At 42.1% G+C, this 21278-nt stretch overlaps 1 protein-coding gene and 1 pseudogene across 2 annotated transcripts in view; both read left to right on the top strand.

Moving 5' to 3' along the window:
* The first annotated feature begins 5886 nt into the window (after positions 1 to 5886).
* Positions 5887 to 21278, top strand: part of LOC311594784 (ciliary microtubule inner protein 2A-like) — a 40916-nt pseudogene continuing 25524 nt past the window's right edge. Inside the window, exon 1 of the transcript XR_014783607.1 lies at positions 5887 to 6034. The product of XR_014783607.1 is annotated as a ciliary microtubule inner protein 2A-like (transcript). The remainder of the gene's footprint in view (positions 6035 to 21278) is intronic.
* Positions 7179 to 21278, top strand: part of ARHGAP18 (Rho GTPase activating protein 18) — a 219720-nt gene continuing 205620 nt past the window's right edge. Inside the window, exon 1 of the mRNA XM_084776805.1 lies at positions 7179 to 7421. Within this exon, the coding sequence (XP_084632931.1) occupies positions 7303 to 7421 (119 nt within the window). The 5' untranslated portion in view covers positions 7179 to 7302. The remainder of the gene's footprint in view (positions 7422 to 21278) is intronic.

Below are 21278 nucleotides of genomic sequence, written 5' to 3'. Positions count from 1 at the left end.
TATTCCATAGTGTAAATGTACCACAGTTTCTTTATCCATTCTTCTACTGAGGGACACTTAGGCTGTTTCCATGTTCTGGCTATTATGAATAAGGTTGCTATGAACATGGTTGAACAAAGTTTCTTGTTGTGTGCTGGAGCATCTTCTGGGTATATTCGAAGGAGTGGAATAGCTGGGTCTTGCAGAAGTCCTATTCCCAGTTTTCTGAGATAGCACCAGATAGATTCCCAAAGTGGCTGTATTAGTTTGCATTCCCACCAGCAATGAAGGAGTGTTCCTCTCTCTCCACATCCTCGCCAGCATGTGGTGTCACTTAAATTTTTTATCTTAGCCATTCTGATGGGTGTAAGATGGAATCTCAGAGTTGTTTTGATTTGCATTTCCCTGATGACTAAGGAGATTGAGCATTTCTTTAAGTGTTTCTCAGCCATTTGATATTCCTCTGTTGAGAATTCTCTGTTTAGTTCCAAGCCGTATTTCTCAATTGGGTTATTTGGTTTGGTGGTGTTCAATTTCTTGAGTTCTTTATATATTTTGGATATTAGACCTTTGTCAGATGTAGGGTTGGTGAAGATCTTTTCCCAGTCTGTAGGCTGTCGCTTTGTTCTCTTGACAGTGTCTCCTGCCTTACAGAAGCTTCTTAGCCTCATGAGATCCCATTTATTAATTGTTGACATTAAGGCTTGGGCTGTTGGTGTTCTGTTTAGGAAGTTGTCTACTGTGCCAATGTGTTCCAGGCTCTTCCCCACTTTTTCTTCTATCTGACTTAGTGTCTCTGGTTTTATGTTGAGGTCTTTGATCCACTTGGATTTAAGTTTTGTGCAAGGTGACAAATATGGGTCCAGTTGCATTTTTTTACACATAGACATCCAGTTAGGCCAGCACCATTTGTTGGCACCATTGAATGGATTTGGCTTCTTTGTCAAAAATCAAGTGACTATATGTGTGTGGATTCATATCTGGGTCTTCGATTCAATTCCACTGATCAACCAGCCTGTTGCTGTGCCAGTACCATGCTGTTTTAATTACTGTTGCTTTATAGTACAGCTTGAGATCAGGTATGGAGATTCCTCTGGAAGAACTTTTATTGTACAAGATCATTTTAGCTATTCTGGGTTTTTTGTTTTTCCATATGAAGTTCAGAATTGAACGTTCAATGTCTTTAAAAAATAAGTATTTTAATAGGGATTGCATTGAATCTGTAGATTGCTTTTGGTAAGATGGCCATTTTTACTATGTTAATTCTCCTGATCCATGAGCAAGGAAGATCATTCCATCTTCTCATGTCTTCTTCAATCTCTTTCTTCAGAGTTTTGAAATTTTTTTCAAACAGGTCCTTCACTTCCTTGGTTAGAGTAACTCCTAAATATTTTATATTGCGGCTAATGTGAAGGGTGTGGTTTTCCTAATTATATTAATTTGTAATACTTTGACTTCTCAGATCTGCTTTGCCTAACTTTAAAATAAAATCTTTTTCTGAACAATATTAGCACATGTCTTCATGATATTTTTCACTTATCTGTTGAAAATATCATTTGTGGTTGTACGTTTTTTTTTAACTTCTGATTTTTCTTTGCCCTTTTCCTGCCTTTTAAGACAAAAATCTCCCTGTGTAGCCTGGTCTGCCTGGAACGTACTATGTCACATAGGGTAGCCTCAAACTTACAGCCTTAGCCCCTTGAGTGCTGGGTTTATAAGTGTGAGACACCATGTCTGGCAAAATCATATTTTTCTTGTAGAGAGTATATCACTGTACCTGCTTCATTTCCATCTGTCTCTGATGTTTTAATAGAATGTTAGGCCGCTTATATTTAATGAAATCAATAGACTGCCATACCCTCCCCCTCCCCATCTTTTCACTTATTTCTACTCATCTTCTATGCCTTCATTACTTTTACCTTGTTATCTGCTTTTTAAAGTGAATTTAGTAATTTACCTTGTTCCACTTTATCTTCTTCTCTCTTGGTTTAGTAACTACCAAGCATTTTATGTGATTGTGTAGGGTTTATGATGTAAATATTTAACTTATCCCACCTCCTTTCAGATAATACATTGCATTACGTACTTCAATTTCTTTCTTTTTTGTCTTTGCTCTATTGTTTTGTGCATTTTTCTTCCACATAAGATAATAAACATGCTCACTTTGACCCACAATGCTTTTCTCTTTGCTTAGACCGTGAGCAATCTATAACATGGATTTTAACGGGAAAACTATAGTTTTGTATTTATCTGTATTATTTTTACAAGTCTTGGTGTTCTTTGTTCCTTTGAATAGGCTCAGATTTTTCTCAGTATCATGTTTATTCTACCTAGTAAGTATGCCTTTGTGTTTCTTGAAGTCCAAGTCTACTGGCAAAAAATTTGGTGTTTTTGTTAAGTGAGTTTTTTTAGTAGGCATGGCCGTGACAGGTATGATCCCATATACCCAGTGTCTGTGCTATTACCGCATTTCTATCACTGTTTGCCTCACTGCCTGAACCTGAAGGTCACTGTTTTTCACAGGCAAACTATCCAGCAAGATCTCAAGATCCACCCATCCCCACCCACCAATGTTTGGGTGCAGGTGTGTACAGCTGTGCCTGCATTTTACGTGGGGGTTGGGATATTTGAATTCAAGTCCTTGTATTTGCAGAACAAGTGTTTTCACCCACTGAGAATCTCCCTAGGCCAGATACACTCAAGAAGGGAGAGAGATGAATGCTGGTAACCCTGTTTGCTCTTTTCACTCAGTCTAGAACCCAGCCCCTGGGCACCTGTTGTACAGATTCAGAGATATGTCTTCTAGATGATTCTAAATTGAGTCAGATGGATGATGGTGATTATAAGCATTGCAGTCTCTTTTTCCTGTCCCTTTCCAGTGCATGACGAGGGTGCCGTGTTGCCATCATGCCAACCTGCCCAGCCAATCTCTTTGAGCAAATCAACTGTTGGTGGGTATGGAGGATAAAGACTAGTAATCTACTTAGAGAAAGGTGGAAGAATTCTGTCAAGGCAAGAAGCAAATTTCATTGCCATGGCAGAGGAACTATTATTTGGGGGAAGAGTCTTTGGAGGACATGATGGCTACTTGGTTGTCAACTAGACTAGAGGTGGAATTAAGTAAAACCCTGGGTTTTACCCTCAGTACGACACAAACTGGGTGAAGTGGTTCATCTCTATAATCCCAGCACATGGGAGGAGAAGGCAGGAAGATCAGAAGTTGAAGAACATTATTGGCTACAGCAAGTAAGAAGCCAGCCTGGGTTATACTAAGACACACACTCAAAAAAAAAAAAAAGAAAAAAAAAAGAAAGAAAGAAAGAAAGAAAAAGAAAAAAGAAAAGAAAAGAAAAGAATGGCTTAGGTAAAGATGTTTTTAAAAGAGAAAAGGGGGCAGGTGGTGGTAGTCTATGCCTTTAATCCAGCACTCATGAGGCAGGGGCAAGTGAGCCTCTGAGTTTGAGGCTAGCCTAATCTACAAAGTGAGTTCCAGGACAGCCAGGGCTTTGTTACACAGAGAACCCTGCCTCAAAAAACAAAGAAACAAAAATCAAGAAATACAAACAAAACAAACAGAAAACAAAAAAAAAAACAAACAAACAAATGACAAAAGGATAACTGATTCTAACATATCCAGTCAATTTGGGATTGTCCTTGTTTTCAGCTTTAAGCTATCCTTCCCTGGTACCCAAAGAATGAGGCTGTTAACTAGACTAAGCATTGCTCAACTCCAAGGCCAAACAGCCTGGAGTTCATACCCACCTTGCTCCACCTTCCAGCTGTATCACCGTGGGCTCTTAAACCCTTGACTTGTAGTAATAACAGCAAGTAATATCCTCTCACTTTTCATTACTGATGAGTGTTTGTCCCCAACATCACCCAAGCATGTTATTACATACTTATTGACAATTTAGAATGTAAAATTGATGTAAACGCTTCCAAGAGATGCCCCTTGTGGTAACTAAATGTGATGCTTCCATAAAGAACTAAGCTATAGTGAAGCAAGAGTGATAGCCATGATTTTGGCATAAAAACTGAGAAAGGCTTAGTTTTGGGAACAAGGGCACCATGCATACTGTTTTAGAAGCAGGTTCCTACAATATAAAGAACAGCAAAAAAAAAATCTAAATAATTTTTATAAAATTGTAAGAAGTAATTGAGAGAAAAGAGGTGAGGAGTCTCTGCTGTGAGGCCAAATGAACAAGCCTGGGGCCTGGAGTAGTAGCCGGGGATCTCAATTTCTGCTTCTTTTCCGTTGAAATTAAAAATCATAAAACAGGACTGGGGTGGAGAGACAGGAAACAGGACTGAGGTGAGGAGATAGCTCACTCAGTGAAGAGCCTCACACTTGCCTCGCAAACGTGAGGACCTGCATTCCCTCCTAGAATACCTGAGAAAACAAAGCAGAACAAGCAAATAACAAAACGAGTCCAGAATGGTTGTCTTAGCGCCCAGAGGAGGAGACAGAAGGGTCCAGGGGCTTTCTGGCCCAGTGGGTGGGCTCCAGCCTCACAAGAAACTGTCTCAAAGGAGAAGTGTGGTATTTCTCAAGGCTGTTCTCTGCACAAGTGGGTACACACACACACATACACACACACATGAGAGAGAGAGAGAGATTAAAAGGAAGAGATTAAAGATATACAAATGTCTGTGGAACAACATTGTCCTCTGACACATGCTCATGCATGTTATACACACACACACACATACACACACACACACACACACACACACACACACACACACACAAAGCAAGAAGAAGAAGAGGAAGAGGAAGAGGAAGAAGAAGAAGAAGAAGAAGAAGAAGAAGAAGAAGAAGAAGAAGAAGAAGAAGACCCACAGAACACCTCTACCCTAGTCATCCTTGCAAATCTGCACAAACTGGCCCGTACCTTCCCTTACCTTCCAGTGATGGGATCTTTGCTTTTGTTGATTCTGAGAGACATCTTTCCCCTTCTGGAATCACTTCCTCTATGAAATGTATGAAATGTGAATGAACTCCATCAGTTTCCCAAGTGGCCACTCCAGCAGGTGGATTCCTTCCTAAGCCTCCATCTATTCTGAAAGCACCTGATAACAAGGGGGCGGTTGTCTACATCACACGGATGCAAATGCCCTACAGTGCACGTTCTACCGCGGAAGGAATGCTTCCTGTTGGCAGTTAGACAGAATTCCACTAGAGACAGTTCTAAAGCTGTGGTGATAAAGTGAGCCCTGCCTGAAGTGTGGGGCACAGGGTGGGTAGTCAGGCAGGGCTCTCTGATCTGAGGAGACATTCCCCCTTGCTAGGGAGAGGTACAAGGGTGCAGAGAAAGGTACAGCAGGATGGAGTGGGTGGATGGAGGAGGAGGAGGAGGAAGAGGAGCTGGTGGTGGTGGTGGTGGTGGTAGGGGAGGCTTTTCTGCCCCCAAGGGACTGGATTAGTGAAATCAGGAGATACTTGTAAGGATCCAGGAACTTCCTGGGCACAACCTCACTTCAGGTTTCCCAATGAACATAATAGATAGATGATAGATAGATAGATAGATAGATAGATAGATAGATAGATAGATATAGACAGATGATAGATGATAGGTAGATGATAGGTAGATAGGTAGAGAGAGATATATATACATATGTAAATGATAAATAGATAATTATAGTGTGTACATGTGTGTGTGTGCGAGTGCGCGTGCGCATGTGTGTGTGAGTGTGTCAGGTGGTAGTTGAGGGGCACATATGTCATGGAATATATGTAGAGGCCAGAAGACGACTTTGCCGAGTAGGTTCTTTCCTTCTGTGGATCAAGCCAGGTCTCCAGGCCCGAGCCCAGAAAGCATATTTACTCATGAAGCCAACTTAGAAATCTTTTCCTATGGTCTCTTAACAGGCTGGACTTTCAAGCTATTTCAGGCTCTTTCAGCCATGAAAGCCTTTTAGAATCACAGCCTGTGGTCCTGATGGTGTAACCATGTAGAAGCTGTACCAAATGAAACAATTCGGTTATCCGCAATCCATGGAGAGCCCTTGTTGGTTTCAATAGTGACAGCTCTGAATTTGGCTCAGCCCCAGTCAGGTAAGCAAGTGTGTTAGAGGGCAGGGAGAAGAAGAGGAAAATTAAATCCACAATTAAAATATCAAAATACAAACAGTACTGACAAGCCAATTTGCTTATGATGGAAGCTTACAGTGTATTCTGTTTTTAAATACTTGACTAGCCCCACAGGGAGGGATAGAGAAGGTCAAAGGTCAAGATCTTTGTTTATATGAAATTCAAGAACTCTGGCTCCCCACTTATGGATGATGTGCAGATGTGCAGATATGCAGATGTGCAGATTACTTACCAAACCCGGAGTTCATCAGTTCTTGTCATTTATCAAACCTGGAGCAAAGACTTGCACTTACAAACTGGAATTAGCAGATGTTCTTCCCTGCTGACAAGGAGGAGAAGACTGGCGTTTCAAAAATGCACGTTATCATAATATACAGACAAATCCATATATTAACATAATATATAGATTAGCATTTCCATCTCACACATTGCAAATCACTTTATAGAACACTGCTTTAGGAAATTAGTCTAGGCAGCAGATTCTACACACAGATCAATAATTTTGTGGCTCGTTGCATAAACTTTCTAATATGGGCAATTCTATACCTAAGCCATCAATGACAGTAATGGGTTTCACCGCCTACGCCATGGGCACTTGACCCCAGGGGCGATTTAATTGCACAGGGGCAGTCAAGATTAAAAGCTATCGATAGCTTCCAAAAACGGTCCTGTCAACCTGTCAAAAGAATTCTTAAATCCACCACAGTGCATCTTTGTTTTTCTTTTACAGCAGAGGGGAGAGGGAAGGGGTCATGTCCAAATTTAAAATCACCTCCCTCGAGTCTCGTCCCGGACAGCTTCCTCAGTATCCCTTTTTCATATTTAGAGATGTCAACGGTTGACAGGCCCTGGAGAGACAGCTGGAGTCTGAGCATGCTCAGTAGACGGCTGCTTTCCGTGCACGCTGAGAGCTTCACTTGGCACTGCAGCTACATTAGACCTGAAGGCAGCCGGCTTGTGCGCAGCTGCTGCTCCTTGCAGGAAAGCTGATCGCTGATCGCAGCTGAGAAGCCAGGGGTCCTGGGCACGCACCAGCTGAAGTGTGTGCAGGCTCCGTGCTAACGGGCCCGCCTCTTCCTCTGGTGCCCACGCGCCCGCCCAGTCTTTAAAAGATCCTCTCTGAGGATGGTACAGAAATGACAGGCTCCGGATCCCGGTTAACCTGAGGCGCCAGGGAGAGGCACGGAGACAGGGTGTCGCTCCAGGAGGAAAGCGACACTCGGGGAGCTCTCATGAACATGTTTTCTCATGATGACGTTTCCCCACTTCTTGGGACTCTGGGGTCCCCGGCTCTGGACCTGAGGAAGATGGTTACAACAGTCACTAGGCTTTTGCACTGCTTTCAAGGCAGGTAAGAAGAGCCTATCTGTATGTTTTGTTAACTTTGTAGGGTTGGCAGGTCTCAGAAGGATGGTTTAAAAAGGGCTTTTAACTATTGATGATATTCCCCCCCGCAGCGCTAATAGTTTCTTCTTAATGGAGACAGGGGAAAGGATCTTGGGGCGGGGGTCTGAGAAAAATCATTTCTGATGGAGATTAAACACAGCATTCTTGTTCCTTTTGACCTCAATCTCTTTGGACTCCACAACTGACCACCTTGGTAGAAATTTGCCTAGACCCTGCCGTTTAACTTTCCATTTGCTAGATCAGGTTAAAGGTAATTTATTATTTTTTTTCAATGATGATCCCTGTCTTTTTTTTTTTTTTTTTTAAGGAAAGGAACTTTGTGCAATACAGGTTAACTGATTAAAAAATAAAACCAAACCCAAAGCCTCCAAATAATTACCATCTCAGCCAAAAAGAGAACAGCTGATATTACTATTCAACATTAACTTGTCCCATCACTGAACTAGAACAGTTGTGAGCACATTGCATTCACCTGATGTTTTTATTGCTGTGAAGACAGTGTCTGGGATCTATTTCTGATAAATAAGCACATAACTTTGTATAAAAATTATCACTCACTCTGACAATGTTGTGCAAGTCAGACTCTCTGCAGAGATATCTGCTGAAAAGGGCTATTTTTCAAATGCAGGTGTGTGTGTGTGTGTGTGTGTGTGTGTGTGTGTGTGTGTGTGTGTGTGTGTGTTGGAAACTGTGGGATCAGATTTCCTGATGGCTTTTCAATGTAAAGAAAGCCAAGAGAGTGGTGGGCTTTTGGAACGTAAACCAAAAGCACTCGAATAAACTTAAACACACGTTTCCAAAGAAATTGCACCCAAATGGCCGTTTAATTGCAGCTACAACTTCTATTGCTATCCGTTGCCTGGATGATTTAAAGGGAGGAAGCACTCTGTAAGCAAGTGAAGTGAAGATATCATGTGAGGGTTACCTGACCTTCAGCGGCTCCGTCAGTGGTACAGGAAGATTCTTCGTACTTTGACATTAGATATCTTTCGTTCTGACATAAATGATAAACATTAATAACTTACATGAAGGGGTAACTTACTTTCCTTAAATATCAAAGGAATCCCCCCCCCCCAAAGCTAAAACAAAAAGAAAAACTGTGGAAAATAAAGAGGAAGAAAACAGCATGGCTGCATATGATGGTCAGTGCGCAATAGTTGGGAAAAAGTTGAACTTTATGAGCAAGGCTGTTAGAGTCTATGCAAATGCCAGCTGGTGCTTCGGGCGCATTCCTTTGTGGGCCCATTTAACCATAAACAGCTGACACCATCACTGTCAGCAGGGTCAGCTTTTGCTTTAACACCTGCTTTATTATGGAATTGATGCTCTTCCGCGAGCGCGTGCTGTTCTCCACAGCAGATCTATACAAGTCATGAACATGGGCTGGACACATGAAATTAAGCCAGGTAGGAAAGGTCAGGATGTGTGTCTCAGCCTTGAAAATGGCCAATTAGGCATAATGATGGCAGGCAGTCAACACCGCGTAACAAAAGGCACAAACTCAAGCTTGTTGCCTCCAGTAAAAGGACGGAAGCTCTTTTCTAGTTTGTTCTGAAGGGGAGGACCCTAACTGCATTGAACTAAACTGTTTATTACACAAAAGGACAGCTCTTTATAGCTTGGTTTCACTGGAGGAGACCTATATCTTCCTTTTGTTGTTGTTGCTATTTATTATTATTATTATTATTATTATTATTATTATTATTATTATTATTATTAATGTGGTATGTGGTATAAATGCACAGGTAATACCATTAGCAACAACCCTACTCTGAGCTCCCTGCTTACCTACATTAGGCACCAGGGAGTCCCTGGAAAGGCCTGGTCCTCTGAGTTGTTCACACTGAGCATCTCCAAGGTCTCCATTCACAAGTCTCTGTGTGCAGTTAACACAAGCCATGCCCTTTTCAGAATCCTCCAATGACCTAAGATGTTACTTCAGAATAGAATAGCCACAAAATGGCTTGCCTTGGCTGGTTCTTGCTCTCTCTATGGGGCAGTGCGTTTTGGAAAGTGTGTTTATAACAGTCCTTAACAGTAACTGTCCTCCGTGTATTTGAAATGAAATGTGCTCTCCTGTTACACTCTCTTGTAAGTGGTCACCTAGAATACCTTCATCAAGAGGAAGAAGAAAGCAGTAAAGTTACTTGTGTATTTGGATGTGCAGACAGGCAGTGAGTGTGGATCGCCTCCCTGCCTTCACCATCTCTTAGTTATGACCCAGGAGAAAGAGTCAAACTATTCAATGCAAGGCTCTGTGCTTCCCATCTTAAGGATTGTGAGACTGGTCAGGAGTTGGGGGGGGGTGGCATTCTCATCAGGTACAGTGTGCCCCTAAAACCACACAGGAAGTGAGGGATGAGGTTTCCTATGGTGAGTTGAGCTGTAGTGTGAAGCAAGGGCTGGGAACAGCGACTTTCATTTACTCTTAGCAATTCAGTGGGAGCAGCTGCATGTCCCATTCTAACGCACCCAAGAGCATGCTGTCCTTGCCCTTCACTGTATGAGAATGTGAGCTTGCCTCTATTTTTGAGATGAACTTAACTAGTGCTTAGCATGAGAGCAAAGTATAGCTGTGGCCTCTTCATTCTCAAATCCTGGACCGGAACTATTACAGGAGTTTCATTGTAAATGTAATGTGTGTAAAAAGGGCTAAGTGGTGGGGACCTTGGTATGCATGAGGCAAAGATGTATACCAGGCCAGTTACAGGCTGAAGAAACTGAATTTCTACCATATTTTAACATTTTAATTTTTTTTGAGAATTTCATGCCTGATTACTGTATTTACATAATTTCCACCCACCTTCTCCCCACTGGAACTCCTCTTTATATCCCCATTATATTGTTGCATGCATGTATACACACATACACACAACCTACTGTATATAAGTATTTATACTTGGTATTGGATAATGTATCAAGAGCTTATCCCTGAAGAAAAATTGACTTCCCTTGCTCGGCATCTGTGGATGGCCTGTAGTTCTCTGTCTTGATAGAGACCTTGTGAAATTTCCCTCATTTATGTTGGCATGACAACATTATGTGGGTCTTAATTAGGCAACTATACAGTGGAGATTTCATGGATGTTGCTTCCATTTCATGTTAAGAAGAATAAATGAAATTTTCAGGTATATACACAGAACTAGGAAATATTATACTGATTGAGGTAACCCAACTCCAGAAAGGCAAATGCAGCATGTTCTTCCTCACTTGCAGATCTTAATTCTTGGTCTTTAGATTCACTTATATAACCTGAAGTAACTGCAGAAGCCAGGAAAGTAGCAAGGGATCATGGGGAAGGGGGAGGAGTCTGGATTTTTAAAGCACAGTGGAATTCACTGGAGGGTTTAGCATTTGAGAGCACTGTGGCTGCTGCAGGAATGAATAATGCACATTAGAAGCGAGAGGAAAGCTATGCAGTCAAAACCAGCGGGCTGCAGGGTTGCCATGTCTTAATTGTTGCTTTAGAAAATTAGCAGTTTTGCATTTTCAAGCCAGAGTGGCTTTTCACGTATTTTATTTTATGAAATGAAGCTCCATTGGTTTGTCTCTAAAATTCCACATCCGTGACTGAGCAGTTTGTATTGGTAAATCAAGCTGTTCCTCATAGTGTATTCCCTGACTCCGTCAGGGGTTTTTGCCCTTTTTGGTCAGTTTTTGAGAGTGGCCTTGAACATGTGGGCGGTTGAGCTAAGCCTTCCACGTGTGATTGTGTGTGTGCACCAGCCCACTCAGCGAGGAGTCTTACAAATGAAGGAGGAGCCTTCCAAATGAAAAGAGAGCTCTCTACCTCTTTCCTCCTCATCTTGAAGAGAGAGTTATCTATGAAAATTCGGAAAAGACACACACAAGCATTTCTCCCTTTCATTCCATATGCCTTTGCTTTGGTTTAATCGACTCTTGATTCTTTGCTTTGTTAATGACTGTCCTTTAACAGTCACAGTTGATATTTGGATGTAAAAGCTGCCCCCCAGGAAGTGTCCATCATCCCATCCTCCCCACCCCCCACTCACCCTCCCCCAACCCCCACTTCCCTCCCACCCCACCCCACTCACCCCCAACCACACCCACCTCCCACTCCCCCACCCCCACCCCACCCCGGCCACCCAGGCTCAGTTGTGTGAATACTTACTCCTTAGTTGGTAGCACTGTTTTTTGGAGGTTGTGTACCACTTCAGGAGTTGGAAGCTAAGTAGAGGAAGAAAGTTTCTAAAGGGCAAACTTTTGAGGGACTGAGTCTCATTCCTGGCCTCATCTCTGTTTCCTAATCTGAAAGATCTTAAGGAGTCAAAGCCACATGCTCCTGTGACCGTCAACACCACCATGATGGACTGTGCCCTCAGAAACTGTGAGGCCAAATAAATCTTTGCTCCCTTAAGTTGCATCTCTTTGTTTGTTTGTTTTATCACAGCAATATGAAAAGTAGCTAATACAATGCCCTATTTTGTCCTCCGTGTTTGAGGACTGACTGTTTTTTTTGTCCTTTTTTAATATTAGTCTTTGCAGTTTTAGCCTATTTAATATCATACATCTAGACAACTCTAAGCTTCTCAGACATACACAGTTGATGTTGGTTTGCCCTCATTTTCTGTCTCCTTCCCTTTCTTACTATTTTGTGAGTTCTTTCTTGATGTTCTCAATATTGAGTTTTAAGCCACCACGCCTACTATTTTCTCCAGCTTTTTTTTTCTTTTATCTACATGTAGCATAATTTTACTCATTGATTCAGATCCATGCCTAATGTCATATGTTTTGTGACAACATAGCCGGGTGCCACCATGTCTTCCCTTGTAGAATAACATGATCAGTATTAGCACATTGTTTCTGAGTGCTTAAATCAGTACCTTCTTTTAGACTGCAGTCAATGTGGCTTCAGCTTTGCTGCTTGATTCTATGATGTACCTAACTGATGTTTACTGCTGAAAAAGTGACAAGTGGACAAATGACATTTATAGCATGTTTTTCTTTAGAGTCTGTCCTTAAGTAACTTCCAGACTGGAGAAGTTTGTGCTTACAAGCTGCACAATTCTTGGTGTGAGCTGATGTGTTTTGCTCTGTTCTGTCTTTCTTCCTGGGTTGTTCTGCATTGTTTCTCTTACACTTTGCAGTTGGATGAATTATAGCCCATGGGAAAAATCTGGCCCGATCCCTGTTTTGCTAAATAAAGTGTTATCAGAACAAACTGCCTTTCCCTTCACTTCTGAATGGTCTAGGATGCATTCGAGTGTTTGTGACAGAGGCCATAGGACCTGCAAAGGAGAAAATGCTGAAAACGCAGCTAATGTTTGTTGGCCTTTGTTGTGACCTGAGGAAGGAGCTTGCAAGCTAAGATCAGGGCGGGAGAAGTGATGCTTGTGGGAACATTTTCAAAGTAGCAAGCCTTAGGCCCGTTTACGGAGTAATAAAAGCTAAGGTTAATGCTGGTTGTGAATACAGAAAACAAACTGAAACAAGCTCTGATAGCTTCGTTTTAGTTATTATGTGTTCCTTGAACCAGAATAACCTCCTCAGGGCTTCTAGTATCATCCTTTGTCTGCTAGAGTCCCAAGAGTCCACAGTTTACTATGTCTAGTGATGGTGGTCTGCCCTTGCATTCGGAATGAGTTCTTAGCTGGCACTAGCTGGGGTACCACTCTCAGAACCGTGGTTCTGAATCACCTGGGGAAGTTTAAAACATTGTTTCTAAAAGTGTTCTTACTCCTTACCTTGGACTTTCCAAATCAGAAGCAACATGGGTGCCCTGCATTTTAAGAGCAGTAGTCCTCAATCTTCCTAATGCTGCAGTCCTTTACTACAGTTCGTGGTGATGTGCTGACCCCCAACCATAAGATTATTTTGTTGCTGCTTTGTAACTGTAATTTTGCTACTGTTACAAATTGTAACGTAATTTTTTTTTTTTTTTAGAGTTAAAGGTTTGTCAAGTGGTCCTCACCCAAAAGTTGAGAACCACTGTTAAAGTAGGATTGTCTTGTTTTGGGGTCTAATCTTTTTTTTTTTCCCTAGGTTTTGTCTAAGGTGTGTTTAAGATGTTTTTAGTGCGGGTTTGAAGCAACAGTCTCATAGAGATTTCATCATATTCATAATTCTAGGAAAAAACTATAAATTGGGATTTTTGTTTGTCAGCCCAAAACAAAAACCATCACCTGAAAGGTATGCTGGGCCCAGATCCATGAGAGCCTTTTAATTTTTCCTCTCGAATTTCATAAGGGTGAATCTGGAAACTCGTGTCTCCGTGTGTGGAACTGGCTGTGATTCTGTGTATAAAAACTCATTTTCTCCTTTTTTGGAGAGGAAGTGGGTCTTTGCCACTCTTCCACAAGGTCCTCAATACCAAAGGGCTACCGGAAGTATAGCCAGCACCAGGGAGTCTTTCCTGGTTCTTCCTACACTGCTAACAGGACAAATAGCCCGTTCTCTAAATAATTAAAGGTCCTGGGCTCGAGTGTGCCTTTGCTCTGGGATTAGTTTCTTATCCCTACCACAGGGCCAGCATACTCTATGATTCACTGTGTGTGTGTGTTTTTTTTAATTGATCTTTAATTTTTTCTTTATTTTATTGTATGTATATGTGGGGCTCACACATCGGTGCAGGTGCACAAGCACACTTGTGCCATGCAGATGTGGATATTGTGTGTTCTCTACGTATTTCTCTTATGTATCTGATTTTTGAAACAGCGCCTCTCAATAAAGCTGGCACTCTCTGTTTGGGCTAGGTGTCTGGCAGATAATCCCCCAGGATCTTTGTTTCCCCTACCCCACTCCCCATGAAAGATGGACACTGTCACACAGCCTGTACATAGCTGATGTGAATCCGAATTCAGGTACTCACGCTTGTGAAGCTCTTTGCCCACTGAATCACCTCTGCAGTCCTCATTTTACTTTTATTTTTATTTTTTGTTGCTATTTGTAATGCTTTGCAGTGGAGTGTTATGCCATAATACAAGTAAGAAAAAAACAATAATAAAATAGGAAATGTAAAAGTACCAATTCCTTAGTGCTTTGGCAGCCAGCATAGTGACCTACAAGGCTCCCAAATTCTGCATATGAAGAGCAGGCATTTCTGCCATGCCTGGGCCTATATGCTTTTTGTTTGTTTGTTCGTTTTTGTTTTTGTTTTTGTTTTTCAAGACATGGTTTCTCTGTGTAGCCTTGGTTGTCCTGAACTCACTTTGTAGATCAGGCTGGCCTTGAACTCACAGCAATCCACTTGCCTCTGCCTCCTGAGTGCTGGGATTAAAGGCGTGTGCCACCACCACCTGGCTGGGCCTGTATACTTAAAAAAGATTTGCTCTTAAAAGCCTAGAAATAATTACTGAGACATTGGTTTATAGATCAGCAGATCCATACAACTAAATAACTACCAACTCCCTGTGGTGTGCAATTCTACATTATGAATCATGATTGTTGATGTATAGTGTAGTATGTAAGCTTGACAGATGCCTGAACAAGAACAGTGGTCTTGGATTGGAAGGGCTCATGTATTGGAAGGGTTCATGTATTGGAAGGGCTCATGTATTTAAATGCACTTGAATTAATTCAAGTTTTGACTTGGCTGGTTTCAGTGAAAATTTACACGTTTTCTTGGGCCTTTCATTAAGATTAGAAGGGACATTTACAAGCTGTTGCTAAGGGAAGACACGTTGCTCTTTTCTAGCCCATGGGCGCCGTCCATACTTGCTTTCTTCTGCCCTATAAAGAGGGGCACTTTTTTCCCCTAAAGGATTTCATTGGGGAGGCGACTTGTGACATTTCTATGTTGCCTCAAGTAGTGTCATTCTCATGCATTATAGAACTCCACCTGGCCCGGTGTAGTGGTGCTCTCCTGTAACCGCAGCTCTCAGGGAGGCAGAGGCAGACAGATCGCTGCAAGTTCGAGGCAGCCAAGGCTACAGAGAGAACCCATGTCTCAAAGAGAGGAGAGGAGAGGAGAAGAGAGGAGAGGAGAGGAGAGGAGAGAAGAGAAGAAAGAAATCCACCTGCCTCAGCCTCTCAGCCTCTCTTCTAGTTGGGGCTTAGACACATAGCACCACACTTGCTTCCTCAGGAATTCATGGCTTCTCAAAAGCCCCAGTCCCCAGAGCAGACACAGAGAAGAATGTATGTAAACTCCTCTTCTGGCTCTCAGTGTTGTTATAGGGTTTTGCTGTTGTCATGTTTGTTTGTGTGGCTTGGTTGGTTGGTTTTGGTTTTGGTTTATATTGAGACATAGTCTTACTATACAGCTGTTGGCTGTCCTGGAGCCAATTATGTACATCAGGCTGGACTTACACAGATCCGTCTGCCTCTGCCTCCCTAAGGTCTGGGAATACAGGCATGCGCCACCACGCCCGGCCGTTGGTACAGTTCTAAGCACAGCCATCTAGAAGTGTAAGATTCAGTGAATTACTGAGCTGGAAGAGCTGGTTAAAACAACTCCTAGGATCATTAGTACATTGTGATTAAATCACCACTATTTACCTGGTTAAAAGAGTTGATTTTTTTCTTAGCCAGAAAAGTCTAGATCCCTTTTGTAGGGCCAAAGGCACAGGTGTGGATCCAGGGACCCTCTTTATGCAGAGAACAAAATTCAGTGACTTTCGCTTTTCGCTCATTAGATTTCTCTAGTGAACAAGCTTTTGCCTCTGCACAGACCCATTCTGCACTTGGCTCAGGGTTCTGCCCTTGCTTTCTTAAGAATCGTAATAACCTCTGAACAAGGAACTCTGAATTTTTGTTTGTAGTAGCGTCCGTAACTTGAGGAGTTGTTCTTCCCCACATGAACTGTATCGTGTTTATCTTTACTTCCCGGTAGAGTTTCAGCATGAAGCCTATTGGAGAGCAAGATGAAGCATCTACCACTGCTGCTGTATTGTTACAGGTGCATGCTTTAGGTCACTGTGTTCCAAGATGAACTCAGATGAATCACACCCGACATAATGCAATGATTGAACGGTGATTTGGAAGATGTGCAGGGACGTTTTAAGAACTATAAATGCGTTTCCTGGATATTAGATGGATAGATAGAAATCTGTCTGTCTGTCTCTCTGTCTCTGTTTCTGTCTCTCTTCTCTGTCTCTCTCTGTCTCTGTCTCTCTGTCTCTGTCTCTCTGTCTCTGTCTCTCTCTCTCTCTCTCTCTCTCTCTCTCTCTCTCTCTCTCTCTCTCAGCTTTACCCCACCTCTATCTTCCTGAAGCACAATTTCTTGAAACTGGAGCCAGGAGTCTGTATTAGAAACTCTTTGGTTGTGGTTGTGCCTGTGTCCGAGTTTCCATCTTCCATTGTAAAAATCTGCAAAGCCTGAGGGTCTGTGCCCAGCTATGCATGAGTTTTGATTAAACAAGAGATGTGTCTGGGTTGTTGGGGGTGGGGGTGAAGGATTATGATGAGACCCAGTGAAATGTAGGATAAACTAGGAAAAGTCCACACAGAAGTCCAGACAAGCTCCTCAGGTATGAAGTTCTGTGTGAGGATATCAGCAAGACTGACACTGTCCAACAACTGCAGCTGCTATCTCTTGAGAGGGCTATAATGCTCTGTGTAGTGTAGCCTGTGCTTACAGACAGACTTGGCGGTGCTTGATCTTACAAACCAGGTCATGGCATAGCATCCTGGCCTATTACCAACTGCCATTCTCTTCATGTTTCCAAGCTGGGCTAACTAGAGAGTATAAACTATGTAAAGCTCTTGATGGTCAGCCTAGGGTACAACCTTGGCATGGATCTGACCAGAATAAAAGGCGTGTGTTTGGGGTTGGTGTCTGAAGTAAAGTCAGGGTTGGTCTACCTCTCACAATATGTAGTGAGGACCACATCATCCTTCAGAAAGCAAGGGTTATAGCAGAAGTGTAGATTATATGCATCCCTTGATAATAGCATCTTTAGGAAATGGAAGTGACAATGCCGAATGAAACCTGTAACTCTGGGAATGATGGAAAAGAGGCTCATGTTCTAAATGAGAGTGTCTCATCTGTGAGAAGACACATGAAAAAGAATTGTCCAAAGATGCAGAGCCATGATTCAGGGAAGGTCACATACTTAGAAGCAAGGAGCTAGCAGCTAATGCCAAATCATTGTCTGCTACTGGGAAGACTTTTTAGAATGAGTCACAAGGAGCTTGGCTACAGTGAGTAGAGAAAGAAAGGACAGTGGCTCTCAGCAAGGGTCAAGGGTCAAAAGTTAGACAGAGAGTACCATATTCTAAGTGCCAGGCACACACACACACACACACACACACACACATACACACACACACACACACATATATAATGTAGTTATACAGTCTAGGTACCAGTGATGCAGAGGTTAAAAGATGCAAATAGTTCCTGATTTCATGGACCTGAATTCTGACATTATAAAGAGAAAGGTAACATAATAAATAAATACAGCATGATAGGAATGTAATTTAATGCAACCATTATGGAAAACTTATAGAGGTTCCTTGACTTAAACATAAACTGTCATATAGTCCAGCAGTTCCATCACTGGGAATACATCAAAAGATTGGGCACCAGGCTATAAAAGGATCTCTATATTCCCATGCTTATGGTGGAATTATTCATGGTAGCCAAGAAACGGAGTCAGCCAACATGCTCACCAGTAAGACAAAAACGGGTGGTATAGATGCACAGTGTGTTGCTACTCAGCCTCAAATAAGGAAACACTGTTACAGGCAACAGCATGAAGGAACCTAAGAGGATACTAAGATAAGTGAGAGAAGCCTGAAAAACAAATGTCATGTGATCATTAATAAGGGTGTTGAAAATAGCCAGATCCAAAGAAGCAGAGAGGATGCTTGGTGGTTGTACAAAGGTTGGAAAAGAGGCCGGGCTGGTGAGATGACAGCTGAAGAATGCAGACTTTCTTCTAGTAAGAATAAGTTTAAGAGATCTGTTGTTGCACATGATGACAACTGTAGTTAAGAATAATTCATTATGTTAAAAATTGCTAACAGTAGTTTTAAATGTTCTCACCACAAGATAAGTATGAGCAGATGCATATGTTAATAAATTTAATTAGATACTCTACAATGTAAACATAGTTTGAAACAAGCTATAAATGATAAATGTATTTTATTTTGTCGTTTAAAGATTAGAGAATGGGGGCTGGGTAAATGATTCAGTGGATAAAAAAACCAAAAACAAAAAACAAAAAAAAACATTGGCTACCAAGCCTGTCAACCTTTTAATCCCTGGGACCCACATGGTAGAAGGAAATAACTGACCCAGGCATGTTGTCCTCTGCACTACATGTTCATGCTATGGCACAATCTACCCATATCTGACTCACATCCATAACACGTAAATTGTATGTAAACAAAAATCAAAATTGGAGAATGTGTTTAAGGACATAGCTCTATGATAAAGTGCTTGTACAAGTGTGGGGACCTAAGTTCAAATCCTCAGAGTCTGTATAGAGTTGGGCATGATAATATGCATCCAGGATATGGGATTCTATAGTCTATCTGCTTCTGTGGAGAGATGGGAGACAGAGACAGAAGGATACCCAGAAGCCCTTGGGCCAGCAAGTCTGGCTGGACACAAGGGAACAATTCCTAAGGCAAGTGTCCTCTGATCCTGTGTCGTGTCCCATGCACAAAGCCACAGTTATGCCCAAGAATGTATGCATTCACATATACATGACCATACATCACACACACACACACACACACACACACACACACACACACACACACACGGAGAGAGAAATAGAAAATTAATAAGGAGTTAGAAAATGAATAAGGGAAATACCAGGGTTATGAGAACTATAAAGAGAATGCAAATATTAAGGATTATTGATTCTACAGAGGTTCCCAGGAGTGGGGAAATGTTTGCCTTCTCTTTCCTTCCTCCAAATATGGAAACTAGATAATATATCCTTCATTTGTTAAGAGGTCCAATCTCTCATCTCATTAACTGCTCTTGATCAAGTCATTGCAGACCTGATCAGTGCGAGTTATGGGGCTGAAATTGAGTCCAGTACTGTGTGTCATGTCAGTACTGTAGGAGCAAGGGGCCCAATGCACATGTCAGAGGTACATCATGTAAGGGCTGTGATGGTTAGATGTAATTGACACAATCTAGAATCACCTGAGAAGAGAGGCCCCGAGAGGGACTGCCTAGCTCAGGTTGGTCAGTGGGCGTGTCTGTGCCGCGTTGTCTGGATTCCACTAATTGAGGTGGGAAGACTGGCCACGGTGGATGGCGCGATTCTGAGCTGGGTAGAGAAACTTGAACTGTATGAATGGAGAGACAAGATGAACACAGGCAAGCGTTGCAGGTGGGTGGTCTTTGTGTGATGCTCTTTCTGTGACCGTTAAGAGACCAGCTCCTTCCACTTGCCGCCGTCCTGACTGGCCCCAAAGTGATGGCCCTGGAGTTGTGGGCTAAAATAAACACATTCTGTCCTAAGTCGGTTTTGCCAGAGGATTTTTAATCACAGAAAGAGGAAATAAAACTAAGACGAATGCTAAAGCATGAACAATTATACTGATTTTACTGTCTTCATATCTCTTACGACTGCATTTACCCGATAAAGAAAATAGGAACAAAGTATCAGGACTTTATTACTATTATTTAAGTCTAATTGGGGCATGTTTCTCTCTTTTTTCTGTTTGCTAATAGAAATTGGGTGACTAGTAAGGGCAAGGGCCTATGTTTATCACTTTCCTTGTTGCTATCACAAAATAGTCAACAAGAAAGAAGCAGCTTGAGAAAGGATTTTTTTTTCTCACAGAGGATATAGTCTAATATGGGGCAGGGAGGCATTGTGACAGGAGTTGGAAGGTTGGCTGGTCCTAGCCCACCTGCCCGTTAGGAAGCAGAGTACAAACAGGAAGTGAGGCCAGGCTGTGAAACCTCAAGGCCTGGTTGCAGTGACCCACTTGCCCAGGAAAGCTCCACCTCTGAAATGTTGAGTAACCTTTCCAAAGCATCCACGAGCTGAAGCGCAAATGTTCGCATGCATGAGCCTATATATTTAACCCACAGCCGAGGTGCAAAAGGTCTAGGTGATAAATGTGGGTCACTGGAGGTAGACCTTAAAAGTTCAGACCCACTTGTCTTCCTGTCTGCTGCTGTGTAACAGCTACCACATTTACAGACAAAGACACTTTGCAGTGCTTTCCCTGTGGTGATACACTAAAACTGTGAGCCAAAATAAACCTGCCCTCACATAAGGCACTTCTGCCGGGTATCTTGTCACGGTGACACATAAAGACAAGACAAAACAAAAACCAGCCTTATAGTAAATATCCTCACAGGAGATCCCAGAGAACTCCCTGGACTTTCCCATGTGAAGACACAGAATAAGAGTATATTTTTTAACTAGAAAGTGAACCCTTACAAGATACCTATCCAGTCTGCATTGATCTTACAGAACAATGAGTAATTTCCATTTATTATTCATATAGTTTATAATATTTTTGTAATAAGCAGTTCAAACAAGGCAAGCCCTTAGCAGGTTTCTAGGTTTCCCATTTACATTATAGCCTAAAAGCACTAAGCTTACATCTTGGACCATCTGATACAGTCACTGTTGTTTTTATCTAAGGAACATGATGAGAGCAGCTAAAACATCATGCTTTAGAAGATAGAGGTTGCTTCCCTTCCGTGTGGGACCCCATTTCAATGTCTTGTAAGATGAACAGCAGCTTTTCAGAGTCATTATAGCATCTCTAAAGTCTTGTCTGCATGGGGCCAGTTTTTGTGTGCATGCTAGACCAGTGTCCTACAGAGCTACACTGCTGGAAATGAAGCCTGCTCCTCATCTTGCCCCAGGCACACTAGTTCTGGGAACATACTCCTCTAAGACTTCAGTAATATGTA

The sequence above is a fragment of the Acomys minous genome, assembly GCF_964271855.1.
Source record: "Acomys minous genome assembly, chromosome: 3".
Taxonomy (NCBI): Eukaryota; Metazoa; Chordata; class Mammalia; order Rodentia; family Muridae; genus Acomys; species Acomys minous.
Note: the sequence above shows the minus strand (reverse complement) of the source record. Positions and strands in the feature narration are given on the sequence as shown.